Source organism: Girardinichthys multiradiatus, chromosome 24 (assembly GCF_021462225.1).
Source record: "Girardinichthys multiradiatus isolate DD_20200921_A chromosome 24, DD_fGirMul_XY1, whole genome shotgun sequence".
Lineage (NCBI taxonomy): Eukaryota > Metazoa > Chordata > Actinopteri > Cyprinodontiformes > Goodeidae > Girardinichthys > Girardinichthys multiradiatus.
In genome coordinates this window covers 10,761,783-10,777,377 of record NC_061816.1, presented here as the reverse complement: position 1 = coordinate 10,777,377, position 15,595 = coordinate 10,761,783, and the positions used below count along the sequence as shown (strand labels likewise).

The 15,595-nt window shown below is 40.6% G+C and overlaps 1 protein-coding gene across 2 annotated transcripts in view; it reads left to right on the top strand.

The window, feature by feature from the left end:
• Positions 1 to 15,595, top strand: part of LOC124861367 (fibroblast growth factor 14-like) — an 89,084-nt gene that overhangs the window by 32,997 nt on the left and 40,492 nt on the right. For both annotated transcript variants that reach the window (XM_047355047.1, XM_047355048.1), the window contains exon 2: positions 10,365 to 10,475. In XM_047355047.1, the coding sequence (XP_047211003.1) occupies positions 10,365 to 10,475 (111 nt within the window). The remainder of the gene's footprint in view (positions 1 to 10,364; positions 10,476 to 15,595) is intronic.

Genomic DNA, 15,595 nt, shown 5'->3' with positions numbered 1-15,595 from the left:
TCCTCTTGCTCTGTTTTAATCCTCGTCCCACCTCAGGTCTTTTTGTCCCTCCATCTTTTCCTCCCTGTGCAATTCCCCCACCTCCAACCTCGGATCTTTTCACCCCACCTTTCCAGCTTCATATGACTTTTTTTGCTTGTCTTCCTGCTCTTCTGCTTTAAGCTCTCCATTGCTCCTGTTCTCAGCCACAAGAGCTGCATTTGAAAGCTTGGTAATGTCCACAATCTCATTGCTGTGTGTGCATAAGGAAAAAGGAAAAATTGGCCTAAATCCTGGACTGTCTTCCAAAGGTTTAGGAAATAAAAGATACAGTTTTTGTTAATATTAATCGGATGTAAAACATAAAAGCCATATTACTGGTGTGAGGAGATTTTAACTGAAACAAGAGCTGCTAACGAACTTGATCTATGGACAGTTTGATATTGACATTAGAGGACATCAAGGCTGACTGAAAACATAATCAGGGTTTCAATCAAAAATCTAATTTGCCGCTTTAAGACATTTCTTTTGGCTGAGTCACAGCATCGGGAGGTGAAATCTTTCTTGTGGCTATACATCCACATCGATTTAGGGAAAAGGTTTCCTGATAGGAAAGTATGTTTCATATTTAGTTTAATTGAGTAAAAGACATGACACAGGAGAAATAATGCTCTGGCAAGAGAAAGGAGACGGTGAATGACCTTTCTAGCAGCTTCCCCAGACTGTCTTCTTTTCTCCACTGGGCAGGGTCTTCCGCTTTCTGCTTTCATTAATTGCAATTTCAAATCAAATTTGAGCGCTTCCCTCAGCTGGATCGGTGCTCATTTGCTGCTTTAAATTATAGACCAATTTGCCAAAGAGAAAAACAAGTGATTCTGTCTGTTTGGATGTGGCAAATAATTGTCCTTTTCCGTTATCAATTAAACGCGTTTAATAATGTGAAAGTGATTGCTTCCGACAACCTGAGGTGATGACCCGCCTCGTTATTTGCTTTGTAAAATAGCTACAGGTTTATTATTACTTGCAAACACAAATGCTTTTATAGATTGTGTGTAGGGCAACAAAAATATAAAGCTATGTCAGTGTCCCCCTTTAAATCTTTTCCACATTTTGCCACCACATTATTTTATAGGGATTTTATGTGATAAAACAACAGTAAAGTGTGTAATTGTGAAGTGGGAAGAAAATAATACATGGTTTTCAATTTCTTTCAAACAAAAGTCTGAAAGGTGTATTTTGTCTTTCTATTCAACCCCCCCCCCCCCCCCCTCCATGGGATATTTGCCCATTCTTTGCAAAATGGCTTAACCTGACTCAGACTGGATGGAGAGCATTTGTGGACAAAAATGTTCAAGTCCCGACATGAATTCTAAATTGGATTTAGGTCTGGACTTTGACTGGGCCATTCTAACACATGGATATGGTCTAATACATTCTCCTGTAGATCTGCCTGCAGTTTTAGGGCCATTGTCCTGCTCAGAGTTTAACCTCTGCCCCCAATCTGATGCCTTTTGGAGCTTTTTCCCATCAACTTTAACCCGTTTTCTGGTCCCCGTTGGGGTGAAATAAAAGACATCACCACAGCATAATACTGCTACCACCGTGTTGCATGTAGGGCACAAAAAACTAGTCCAGAGCACCTTTTTGCACGTTTGTGTCGCCTATATGGCTTCAAGCAAACCACAAACAGGACTTCTTCTGGCTTTTTTTCAAGAATGCTTGCAGTAAATTGCAATGGGTTTTATGTATGGTGTCAGAGGAAAGGGGGCAGAAAATAAATGCATGCCACACTTTACAGTTAAAAAAAATATATATTTTTATTACCATTTCATTTTTCCATTTACATACAAGACATACAAGTTTGTGGCAGTCTCGTGGAAAAAGGTGAAAAAGTCTAAGGTATTTTGACGCTCTTGCCAGGTATTTTCTGGGTAATTTAAAAATAGATTTTACTGCTTACTGCAATAGGCCCAGTCCATTTCTGTGGTTGTTAACAAGGAGCCTTGAGGTTAGCAGTTGGCTTGCTTCTGTGCTCTTGATTTGCAGTTTTTTCCTCATAGCCGCAGCCGCGATTATAAAATCTGTGAAGGCTGTGAAGGTGGAATTGATAATGCGCTTAAATGAGAATATGTCTCAGAGATGCAATTTGGAAATGTCAGCGCATTGAAATTAAGGTGACAATTTGCACAAAAAAAACCACACACACACACAAATGGCATCATAAGCATCCGATGGAAATGAAATTGTTATTTGAACCAACAAATCATCCAGCGTGCTCAAGCCTGACCTGGCATTTAGTAGGGACATGTAAAGAGGGCCCCGTGTCTTTCAGATGACCCCTGATGACACCTGAGCATTTCTCTGGAAGAACATGAGTCAAAGGCTAAGTTAAAAGGCAGCTCTGCAACTCTGGTTTCATGACGCAACTTGGATTTGACCCGAGGTGGAAAAAGGGAATCGAATGGAGAGCCATAGCCAGATTGTTTCATGTTAAAGACATTGCTGGTGATTAATAAGCTCTGTGGTTTCTTCTGCATGCCCATGACTGGCTCCCTGGACTAGGCTTTCCTTGTGGATGATGCACTTGTTCAATAAATGACACCAGTGTTTTTCCTATAAAGTATGTTCCTGTCTCAGAATCTAGAATAATGTACAAAAGTATAAAGATTCCTTCCAGACTTGCAAGGAATTAGATCATTATCCTTTCTTGGCATTAATTCAGGTTCATCATTCTAGATTCCCATAAATCTGCCGTTTACATCTCAGCATGCGTCTGTAATCACTTATCGACCTGAGGTAAATGAGGATAAAATGGATGCATTATTCACTTGGGTGCCTTTTGTTTGGCAAGATGCCGTGTGTGTGTGCGATCTTCAATGCCTGGTTTGTATGAGGTGCTACTGTGTACGCTGCTTAGCTCTGCGTGTAGACGAATTAACAGACAATGCAATATGTCAAATCTGCGTGGCAGCCTTGATTGGCTGACTGATTCAATCAGATCGCATCGTCTCCAAAAGACGGGCAATGTGAGAACAAATGTGTGTGTGTGTGAGTGTGTGGATGGGGGAATACCCTTTCTCTGGAACAGTCTGGAATCACGAGACTGTTCCCATGGCAACATAAGAATGGGAATTTCCCTAGTTACAAAAAAAAAAAACAGGCATGTAGATACTGGGAAGAGTGGGAATCTCACCTTGGTTGCTGAGCAAGAGTGGATCAGAGTCTGAATAAACGGACAAGCAGGTGGACGATTCGGCAGAAAGAGAAGTGAATGATGAGCTGATGAAGCGGCATTTACGTGTGCAAAGACCCACAATAACGCTACTTTAGATTATTTACTCGTATGCAACAGTTCATGCAAAATAAGGATGGCAAATACATATGATGGCTCTCCAGTGTACACCACACAGCTACAATGCCAGGCTCTTATGGTGCAGAATTATAATATCACATTTAACCTGTAAAACACAATAAAAAAGGTATTTATAAACTGCCATAACCTGATTGTGTAAATGTAACTAAGATGTTAAAGCACATTTCGATTCAGTTTTAACTGCCAGTTGCTGGTATCAAAGTATATTGAGTTTTAAGAAAAAACAACAAAAAATGTCCTTTCCTACAGTTTTAAGTCCATTTAGTGTGTCCTATCAATCAGTTTTCTCAGGTTGTTTGCAATACAACCTGAGAAAGCATTGCTGTCCCTCTCCCACCTGTTGCTGCACATTCCCATTAAGATGGGTGAAGGAGATCTCCTACATATTGCCTTTGCTTGAATAGGAAGGCAGGTTGTGTAGTTTGAAAAATATTTCTAAAATAATAAATAATCACTATTATTTTAGCAGCAGTTGGAATTAGTGTTGCTTTACTATTTTAAATTAAAGTAATCGGGTCTTGTTATTTGTTTTGGTGCTAAGTTTGTGTCTAAATACAGTGAAACTGATGTATTTTTACTTTTACAACACATATCCATGTCTATTTTCCAAATAATTGAATGAACACAATGAATAAATGTGAAAGGAAATTGCATTGAAGACCTTCATTTAATATTCCGTTGGAGATATTTGTTTTTGGCTCTTATAGTACACGTTCAGGGGATGATATTGAAAATGGCCCCAATCTGGTTATGTCCTGAGAATAAAGAACAGAGAATCTACCCTAATATTAATGTCTGATTTTGTTTTTTATGAAGAAGCGGGAGGTCTGCAAAGAACACACAAGCCGTGAAAACTGTGGCCCTGGTTGTCATCTGCTGGGCAGCATAGCTACGACAAGTCGAATATATCTCTGCAAGTGTTATCGAGACCCCCAGGTAGCTTCATTAGCCTTGAAATAAGGAGATAAAAAGTGACCACTGGAAAATGGAGAAGGGGTGTAATCAAAACAAAATTAGTTGTGTCTTGGGGGGTTTTATTGCGTTTCATCACTGTCCTGCTGTAATTAGGAGTGCGTAAGGTCAATAAGCTTTTAAAGGACGCTTTTGCCTAAGTTGATGCGTTCTTATTTAATGTGAGGAGTGTGTTCAACATTTGTGTTGTGCACATTTCGCGCACTATAGTGAACTCATAGCCTTACAAATGAAACGTGGAATGGCCTTGAACGTTTTCACATTTTGTCTCCTTACAGCCACAGACCTGAGGGTATTTATTGAGTTTTGTGATAGACCAAAATGAAATGGTGTTTAATTGTGAAATGGAAGTAAAAGTGGATATGGTTTTCAAAATTATTTCAAAAACAGAGTCGACTAGTGTCCAGTTTAATCCAAGTATAAATACAGCGGCTCTGTGAAGCCCCCAAAGGTTTGTTAGAGAACGTTAGAGAACAAACATCATCATGAAGACCCAGGAACACAGCAGACAGGTCAGGGAGGAAGATTGAGGTTATAAAACAACACCCCAAGCTTTGAACATCTCTCAGAGCAAACCTACCAAGACATGGCTTTCCATATCTTGGTAGGCTCAGCAAGGTGAGCATTAATCAGAAAGCCACCGAGAGGCCCATGGTTACTCTGGAGGAGCTACAGAGATGCACTGGGAGAATCTGACAGCTGCTTAATTTTACAAATCTTGTCTTTTATGGAAGAGTGACTAGAAGAAAACCATAAAAGGTACCTCAGGTGGCTTTCTCACAAGCCCTGAATGGGCTATGTATGGGATCAGGTGCTCTAGTCTGATGAGACCAAAATTGAACTTTTTATCCAACATGCAAATGACGATGTGGTGGAAAACCTGAACAGACAGTCCCCATGGTGACACATGGTGGTGGTAGGATCATACAAATGCCACACTTTTTAGATTTTATTTGTAATAAATGTTAAAAGCCATGTGCCATTTTCCTTCAGCTTCACAACTATACATTACTTGGTCTTGGTATATTCCACTGGTGTCTCAGTCATCTCCTGCATAAGTTATTTCACAACAATTTTAGGTTTAACTGTGAACCCATAAGGAGTTTTATTTGCTTTCCAGCTTGTTATGGAGAAAAACAGACTGACTGATTGTTGCCTCCTCATGTATTTTGTTTAATATTCAACAGAAAGAGGCCACTCCGCTATGGGCTTACAGATGTGGGTTTTAGTGAAGATGTCAAAACAACTTCAAGAAAGCCTTCATTTTGTTTTTTTCCAAATAAAACTGCAGCCATAAACATTTCTGTTGGCGGAGTCACAACAACAAGCCTGAAACATGTTCTGTTATTACATTAGGCCACCAAAATCTTTATTACACAGCACCAGGCTCCTAACAGAACCGGGCAGGGAGCTGTATGCGGCTCCTGCTTAAGTTCTGAAACAACAATACTTTGTGATACCTCCTAATAAAGCTATGTAATTCTGCTTTATGTAAAATGGCAGGAGACTGAGTCCAGATCTGGAAAAGAATGGAAATTATGTTTTAGATAAATATTTTCAATTAGAGAGGGTGGGTAAGATCAGTTGTGGAGAGCAGTTTTACTCAGTTACATTCATTTGCTAAAGCAATTTTATTTCTTCAGTCAAAAGACCTTGGAAACACTAACCAATGCATTCATCACCTCTAGATTAAACTATTGCATTTCCCTCTATACGAGCATTTAACAATCATGGCGTCATTAGTTGCCGTTTGTCCAAAATGCTGCAGCACATCTGTTAACAGATATCAGTTTTAGCACTGGCTGCCTATTCATCTTCGTGTTTGAAAATTTATTTTATTTACCTTAAAAGTTTGACACCAATTTATTTAACTAAATTGCTCTGACCATAAAATCCCAGAAAAGATCCTCATTACATGTCTCTTCATGATTTTACTTTATTTTATTTTACTTTTCTTATCTTTGCTGCTTTTGAAGCACTTTGGTCAACTGTTTTGTTTTTAAATTGATATATTTTAATGTTTATATTTATATTGCATATAAATACTATTGACATGTCTATTTAGGACTTTATTCTCTATCACATCTATATAAATGTTGTGTCCTTCTTTGTATCCTTCCTTCCTTCCTTTCTTCTCAACAGTCATTAAGTGTCAAACAATAATATTTTAGATTTTAACACAAATGAAAGACTGGGAACCCTGGCGCTGAGTCTGGAAATTTCAGGAATTATTACATAAAGATTATGTAGGAACGCTGCTTTTAGAAGCTGTCTGGGACCATGCATAACAATGGACAGTGAGACAGATATGAAGGCTTTATGCAGGCAGTGTGTTCATATTAATATTTCTGGCATAATTTATAACTATAAAGGGGTAGAAAGGGCCATAGGCGTTATTGTCAGGAGATTTTTAATATATATTGAGTGGATGAATAAAATCTCTTTCTGTGCCAGATCGTAATTCTTTTTATTGACTTCACTACGCATCATGCCATGTAGTGCGCTGGGATTTGCAGTTGAAGAGCTGGTTTTGAGCATCACTGCTCCTCTCTCCTGCTGCACAAGATGGACCCCTCAAAGATGGAAAACACCCCTCACACTCGGCTCTCGCTCCTCCTGGCAAACTGGGTCAGTCGGAACTCTTTTCGGTTTCTGTGCATCAGAGGGTGTACCTTCAATGATTCACCTTCTGTCTCGCACACACAAGGGGGATTCCCACACTCGTTATAACAACAGACTCGCTGACGGGATTCATGGGCGTGGTCACATGCGTTTGGGTGAACGGCCATATTAGGTGACCACTTTGAAGGCTTCAGTTCATTTATGTCTTTCTCGTTCTAAACAGCTGTTGTTTCCGGAAGATTCATTTTGTTTATTTCTTTTCATTTTTGTTGCAACATGCGTCATGCCAGACGGCAAAGGGCCAATGAGACTTTTAGTAGCTGCAACACAAAATCTCTCAGATAACAGTAAATTAGACTAGGATCTAAAATCTACCTGCTGTCTTTTTAGGCTGATTTTAAAAATCTAATTAAATGCTTATTAAACCTGAGATTGCATTATCCCCTTACTGTCTATCATTATATATCTTGATTCCACTATTTTGGTATCCCCTAAAATGTGAAGGGCAATTCCTCATCCATCCTCATTTTGAGGGCATCTCAACAGATGCAGATATTTTGCTAAAGTAGATTTCTATCTCTGAGATACATTCAAGGAGCCCTTTACACGTATGCTCTGGCAGCAGGTGTTTGCTCGTGTTTTCACTCACAGTTTGAGTCCCCGTGTGAGACATCGCTGTTTTCTTTTCCCTTTTCTGGGTTCCTATACAATCAGTTCAAGTCTGGAACATTGGTGAATTTTATTCAAATATTTTCCTTGTCTCGATACGGCTATGGAAAAAGGTTTTTACTGTTAAACTTGATTAATTGGTTAACTGGATTGTTTGAAACTAGATTATCGAAAACCCAAAATTCAGTGTCTCAGAAAATTTTGAATATTATATAAGATCAATAAGAAAGGCTATTTTAACAGAAACGTCAGGCTTCTGAAACGAATGTTCATTTCTACGCATTCAATACTTGGTTGGGGCTCCTTTTGCATGACTTACTGCATCAGTGTGGCGTGGCATGGAGGTGATCAGCCTGTAGTTCTGCTGAGTTGTAATAGAAGCCCAGGTTGCTTTGATAGCTGCCTTCAGGTCATCTGGATTGTTGGGTCTGGTGTCACTTGACAATGCTCCATAGGTTATCTAAGCCTGTTTGCTGCCTAATCAAGCACAGTAACTCGCTGGTCAATGAACAAGCTTTTGGTACCTTTGGCAGTGTGGGTCGGTACTAAGTCATGCGGAAAAATGAAATCAGCTTCTCCATTAAGCTTGTCAGGAGAAGGAGGGATCTAAAATGTCCTGGTAGATGGCTGCGTTGACTGTAGACTTCAGAAAACACAGCACTCAGTCCATTACTTCTGAAACTCTCCCAAATTCTTGAATTGATTTTGCTTTACAATCCTCTCAAGGCTGGTTAGTTTTTCTTGATGCACTAAGATTTGTACTCTGACTGAAACTATTTTCTTATAGTAGAAAGCGTCCTATAAGTTTAGCAATTGTTTTCTATAATGACTAATAGACATACAGGTGTTGGACAATGAAATTGAAACACCTGGTTTTAGACCACAATAATTTATTAGTATGGTGTAGGACCTCCTTTTGCAGCCAATACAGCATCAATTCGTCTTGGGAATGACATATACAAGTCCTGCACAGTGGTCAGAGGGATTTTAAGCCATTCTTCTTGCAGGATAGTGGCCAGGTCACTACGTGATACTGGTGGAGGAAAACGTTTCCTGACTCTCTCCTCCAAAACACCCCAAAGTGGCTCAATAATATTTAGTTCTGGTGACTGTGCAGGCCATGGGAGATGTTCAACTTCACTTTCATGTTCATCAAACCAATCTTTCACCAGTCTTGCTGTGTGTATTGGTGCATTGTCATCCTGATACACGGCACCGCCTTCAGGATACAATGTTTGAACCATTGGATGCACATGGTCCTCAAGAATGGTTTGGTAGTCCTTGGCAGTGACGCGCCCATCTAGCACAAGTATTGGGCCAAGGGAATGCCATGATATGGCAGCCCAAACCATCACTGATACGCTTCTTTGGGGCTTCTCCACACCGTAATTCTCCCAGATGTGGGGAAAACAGTAAAGGTGGACTCATCAGAGAACAATACATGTTTCACATTGTCCACAGCCCAAGATTTGCGCTCCTTGCACCATTGAAACCAACGTTTGGCATTGACATGAGTGACCAAAGGTTTGGCTATAGCAGCCCGGCCGTGTATATTGACCCTGTGGAGCTCCCAACGGACAGTTCTGGTGGAAACAGGAGAGTTGAGGTGCACATAAAATTCTGACATGATTTGGGAAGCCGTGGTTTTATGTTATTTGGATACAATCCGGGTTAGCACCCGAACATCCCTTTCAGACAGCTTCCTCTTGCGTCCACAGTTAATCCTGTTGGATGTGGTTCGTCCTTCTTGGTGGTATGCTGACATTACCCTGGATACCGTGGCTCTTGATACATCACAAAGACTTGCTGTCTTGGTCACAGATGCGCCAGCAAGACATGCACCAACAATTTGTCCTCTTTTGAACTCTGGTATGTCACCCATAATGTTGTGTCCATTTCAATATTTTGAGCAAAACTGTGTTCTTACCCTGCTAATTGAACCTTCACACTCTGCTCTTACTGGTGCAATGTACAATCAATGAAGACTGGCTACCAGGCTGGTCCAATTTAGCCATGAAACCTCCCACTCTAAAATGACAGGTGTTTCAGTTTCATTGTTCAACCCCTGTATACCCTATATGTTAAGAACAAAGTATGGGGATTGTAAATGTAAAAAAGACAGATACTAGTGTAACTCTGACTATAATTTTAGTGCAGACACAGTGAAGCCTCAATATTTTAATGTTTGACTTAATCTTAATTTAATTAGCTCATAAACACACAGTTCAGGCTTGCAACACAACTCTGAAAAGTTCTTCTTGCATTGAGGAATCAGGGATTAAGGATTTCAGGTTGTCCTATTTTTCTGCGCTCTTATGATAAAGGAAAACACAAGATACCTGTAGATCAATATACTGTAAAATCACAAGGCCAGCAGGGTATATACAAAACTGCTGCGAGGCTGCACTTTAGTATCAAAGCTTCAGAAATAATTTATCAATGTTATTCAAGCAGAACAATGACCACGAAGGACGGATTAGTCCAAAAATCCTGTAATGGATTGGATGTGCTTGACTAGACTCTCCAAAGAAAATCCCTCAGGATGCAGGAGGTTACATGTGGTCACATTGTGCTTCTTTAAAGAGGTGTTTTATCACAAAGGTGCCCTCCATGGTGCATCCAGGAGACTGGTTCACAGGATGACATTGTGCATTAGTGACCAAATTCTGCTAAAGTTAGTTCAAACTCATCTGTAATATGAAGACTGTGATTTAAAGCATATAATTATGTGTAATGTTTTCTCTTGTAGAACCACAGCTGAAGGGCATAGTGACCAGGTTGTTCTGCAGGCAAGGCTTCTATCTCCAGATGGGCCAGGATGGATGTCTGGACGGGACCAAAGACGACAGCACCAATTCCTGTTAGTACACATCACACACAGACTGATACAGGGTCTCCACACAATAGAAGAAGAATCTTTATTGTCATTGAACAGGTGAACACAACAAAATTGGGGCAAGGTACTCTCCTCAGTGCAAGACATGTCAAATAATAATAAATAACTGCATAAGACATGCTTTTATAAAAACAATATGAGAAACAATATAAAAAACACTATATACAAATTAAGAAACGACAGACAAGACTAAACAGAAACATATTGGGATATTTAAAAGGATGAATATGAGCATTGCACATCTATACATGTGTCGGAAATTGTAAGAAAACTATTGCACTGTTATTTAAATGGAAAATTACACATCTGTTTATTGCACATGACCTGTAACTGAAACGACACATGAGCTTATCACCTGTTTGTATTTAACTGGGCCATGGCCCTGTTGTAAAAACTGTCTGTCTGTTTGTCCATGTTTTTAGCCCACAGAAACGTCTGCCAGAGAGCAGCAGCTGAAACACCCGGTGTCCTGGGTGGGTACTGTCACTCAAAATGCTGCCGGTCCTCTTGAGACAGTGGTTGGTGTAGAGGTCCCTGAGGGAGGGAAGAGGGTGCCCCATGATCTTCTGGGCATTGTTAACAATCCTCTGTAGTCCTTTCTTGTGTGCCATAGTGCAGCCGGAGAACTACACAGAGATGCAGTACGTCAGCACACTCGCCATTGAGCAGCTCCCTCTTCAGGTTGATCCTCCTGAGGAACCTCAGAAAGTGGAGCCACTGTTGTGCAACCGCCGAGGTGTTGGACCTCCATGTGCACACCCAGGAACTTGAAGCTGGCCACACTCTCCATTTATGGAGATGGGCTGCAGACAAGGCTTCCTCCTCCTGAAGTCCACAATTATCTCTTTTGTCTTGGAGGTGTTGAGGACCAAGTTGTTGACTGTGCAACAGGCCACCAGCCTCTGGACCTGCTCCTTGTAAGCAGTTTCGTCACCTCCAAAGAGGAGTCCCACTAAGGTGGTGTCATCAGCAAATGTATTGATGACATTGTCTGGGTGGGTGCTGATGCAGTTGTTGGTGTACAGAATATAAAGCAGAGGACTCTGTACACAACCCTGTGGAGAGCCAAAGTTGAGGCTGAGGGCCGTGGAGAGACCCTGACTCTCTGTTCACGGTCTGAGAAGAAATCTCTGATCCAGCAGCAGGTGGTGGCTGGAAGTACGATTTCCAGTAGCTTCATTGCCAATCTGTCTGGGAGTATGGTACTAAAGACAGAACTAAACTCAACAAAGAGCAGCCTGGCATAACGCCCCTGTTGCTCCAGATGGGAGATGGTGGTGTGGAGCGCTCTGCAGATGGCGTCATCTGTCGATCTGTTAGCTCTGTATGCAAACTGAAATGGTTCGAATGTGGGTGGGAGGCAGGGCATGAGGTGGGGTCAGACCAGTTTCTCAAAACACTTCATGACCACAGGTGTAAGGGCAACTGGTCTATGGTCATTTAGACTGCTGGTGGTGGTCTTCTTTGGCAGTGGGATGATTGTGGCTGACTTAAGGCAGGGTGGTATGAAGCACTGGGACAGTGACTCATTTAAGATGTTGGTGAAGACCCCGGCCAGCTGATCTGCACACTCTCTGAAGACCCTCCCAGTCACTCCATCTGGTCTGGCCGCCTTCCTGGGGTTTACTCCCTTTAGTGGGCACCTTAGGGTGCAATGGGGCATAATACTTGTTGGTAAATTTAGAAAATGTTTGGAATTTGCAGAAGATAATTTAAAAAACCACCTGTCTTTTCTAAATCAAATCCTACTATTAACGAAAAATATACATGGTTGCCGCTGATTTAAAGGTAGGATTGATGTATTTGAAATTTTATGGGAGAAATTGGCATTAGTGACCTTTATTTCAAAGTGGACCGTTCTAGAAATGGGGTGGAATGAGTGGTAAGACATGTAGGAAAGGTTTCCTTAGGTCAGGACACAAAACCGGGACGTCTGCGTCGAGGACTGAGGCTACGCTACGAGCCGCACCCAAAACCTGCCGACTATATGTTTTTTTTCAGTGGAGCAACAATGGCCATTTCAGAAGGGGTTTGTAGATCATATGACATAGGTCATGTGACATGGGTTACCAACCCATCTAACAAACCCCTCCAGTTTATTGTTTCTGGTAATCATCACGAGCAGCTGTCATTTTTTGTTTTTTTCCCACCAGGAACTCTCATGTTGTTTGATGTTATCCTTTGCTTCAGAAGAACAGTTCCCATAAAATTTGGACAGAATCCCACATTGAATCTTGGAGCTTAAACTGTTTATTATCTACAATCCGCTGTTCCTCTGACTCTTCCTGGCTCTGTTTTTGAGATTTCCCCGAACATTCAGACCCTGTATTGACTACAGAAGTCTACAGAGCAGAAGCAATAAGTGGCTGCTCAAAGAATCTTGTTTTCATGGCTCAGTTTTATTGGACGTTTTTCCACATACAGTCATCAGAGAGGAGCCGCAGATGGATAATTTCTGAAGTCAGCTTTTGCAGTATTTTCATGACCACAGCTTAGAGAAAATAACATTCTGAACAACGATCACACAGGTCCAAAGAGTCATCCCCACATTGGTGTTGCTATCAGGCCAACATCTTCAGTCTGTCTGTTTAGACAGCTTTATCTTAATTTATTTGGCAACTTTTTACTCACCCGTTGTTACATTTCTCTCAAAAGTCTAAGTCAAACGGAATTCCCTGAGTTTCCCTGTTTTTACTAAGTGTGCACATCTGATACCACACGATGTCAGCTGAATTTGATGCTCTGCTTCAGATCTTTGAGTTCATAGTTAGAGAATGCATGGAGCATATCAACATTTACTGAAATCTGCAGCATAATGATGTCTCATTCCAACAGTAACCACCTTGTTAAATATATGTCAAGAAGAATGTATCTGCAGATCTTGCTTATCGGACTCCTCAGTGGTCATCGGCTCTGAATCTATCACATTTGAGCAGATGTAGATTGTTTTCGGCTTTGCATTTCATTTTAATCATCTTCCACATTTGGTTATTGAATTAAAAATTAGGTAATAGTTATGGTAGTGCCCTTATTTTTATCCATATTAGACAAACGGCTTTATCCTTTTCACATTTGCCAGACTGGCAGTCGTTATTCATTCAGTGCTCCCAAACGAAATTAAAGAAGCTTAAATGTTCACAATTATAAATGCATGTAAAATAAATCAGATCCAGGCTCAGATGTACTGATGGTAATCCATTCGATAGATTCTGAAACACCAGGTTCACTGCTGACAGTGCGGCACGTTTCACATCGCTAAGAAAGAAGCCCCTGCTCCAAAATCAACACAAGCTAAGGTTTTATGGTCAGATGAGAAGAAAAATAAATTATCTGTTTTCACCCTCATTGTGGGTTATTTTGGTCTATTTATTGTTTTGCATAAACATAATCAACATTTATCAGCAGCCCTGGTGGAAAATATATAAAACATGTGTAGCATAATATTAGTGAAACAAATATTAAAAAGTTCAACATTTTAAAGGAGAAAAACAGAAAATCAGAGTGCAAACAGCAGCAACCAAAATAGAAAAATAATAATGGTCCTGTTTGTTTCTTAGCGTTCAGAATAAAATACTGGTTACTCCTTCCTGAGTTGCCCCTCATCGTTTTGTAGTTTTTGTGTTTAAAAAGCAGAACATTTCTCTTCTTCCGGTCTGGCAGCTGAACAGACAGCTAAATTACAACCGATGCGTTTTAATGTCAGTTTAATGTTGTGTCTCTAAGCTTTTTTTCCAAAGGGGGTCTCAGCAGCTTATCCAGTCAGACTGACGTGGAAAATCACTGGAAATAAATACCTCTTTGGAACGAAGAACACAATGTACAAGGAACGCAGTGGAGCATAATGTTTCAAGTCACAAAATATCATCACTAAACGTCCCTATCTGGATCCCTGTGTGTAAACAAAGCAGAGGAGTTAAACTGTCCAAAAAGTTGTATTTGAAAATATGCCATAACATTTTCCCAAGTTTGATACTGTATCTGTTGTCCAGCCGCATTTTTAGGGAGGATATAACGGTATATAAGCAGAAATACACTGTGTGCACAATTACTAGGCAATCATCTTGATCACAGGATAATTTTTATGCTTAATTTGTAACTAGAGTTTGTGTAAATTTAAATATTTTTTGGATTTAAGCTCATTGGGTGATGTGTATTTATGTAATGAGGGCGAGGGTGTGGCCTCAGGAAATCAACACTCTATATCAAGGCGTGTATAATTTTGAAGCAGCTGCTATTCAGCAGGCAAAATGGGCCAAATAAAAGAAGGGATGCAGCACTCTTGATCCATCAAATATTGTTTTTGCAAAACAGTCAGCTGGTTGCAAGAAATGTGTCGAGAAAGAAAAAAGACACAAATTAACTGCCAACAATTTGAGAAGAATTAAACATGATGCTGCCGCAAACCCATTCTCCCCCAGTGCTGATAAATAATTGGAGAGGTTTTCAAAGGTTTTATGGACTGATGAGATGGCTGTGACTGTTGACGGAGCAAATGGATGGACTTGTGGCTGGATCAGTAATGCAGACGCAGCTCCACTTGAGCTCAGACATCAAGGTGGGGTACTGGTATGAGCTGGTATTATTAAAGATGAGCAAGTTTGACCTTTTCAGGGACAAGATGGACTCTAAATCAACTCCCAAACCTACCAGTTTTTAGTAAACACTCTTCAAGCAGTGGGGATGGAAAAATCTTTGAAGAAGACCATGGTTTACAATGCTCCATCATATGCACCGAAGTATTCCCCCATGCGGCTAGCCATCAGAGGCCTTAAATATTAAAGAATATTTTTTATTGAGAACTCACGGGCCCTTCAGGAGACTTACGTGAAGGAAAACGGTGCACCTCTTCGAATATTGCCTGGGAGGCTGTAGTTGCTGTTGCGCACCAAACTGATCAAGAACGGTTAAAAAAACTAACAGACTCCATGAATGAAGAGAGGCTCTGATCAGAGTTTTGTGGCCAACTTTGACCTGCCAATAGCAGCTGTTCCCCATTGAAACACTGGTCTAACCTTCCTGTTACCTTCTGAAGCATCAATAAATCTCTACGCTTCTAGGATGTGGTGGGGGACATTTGCAGGTCA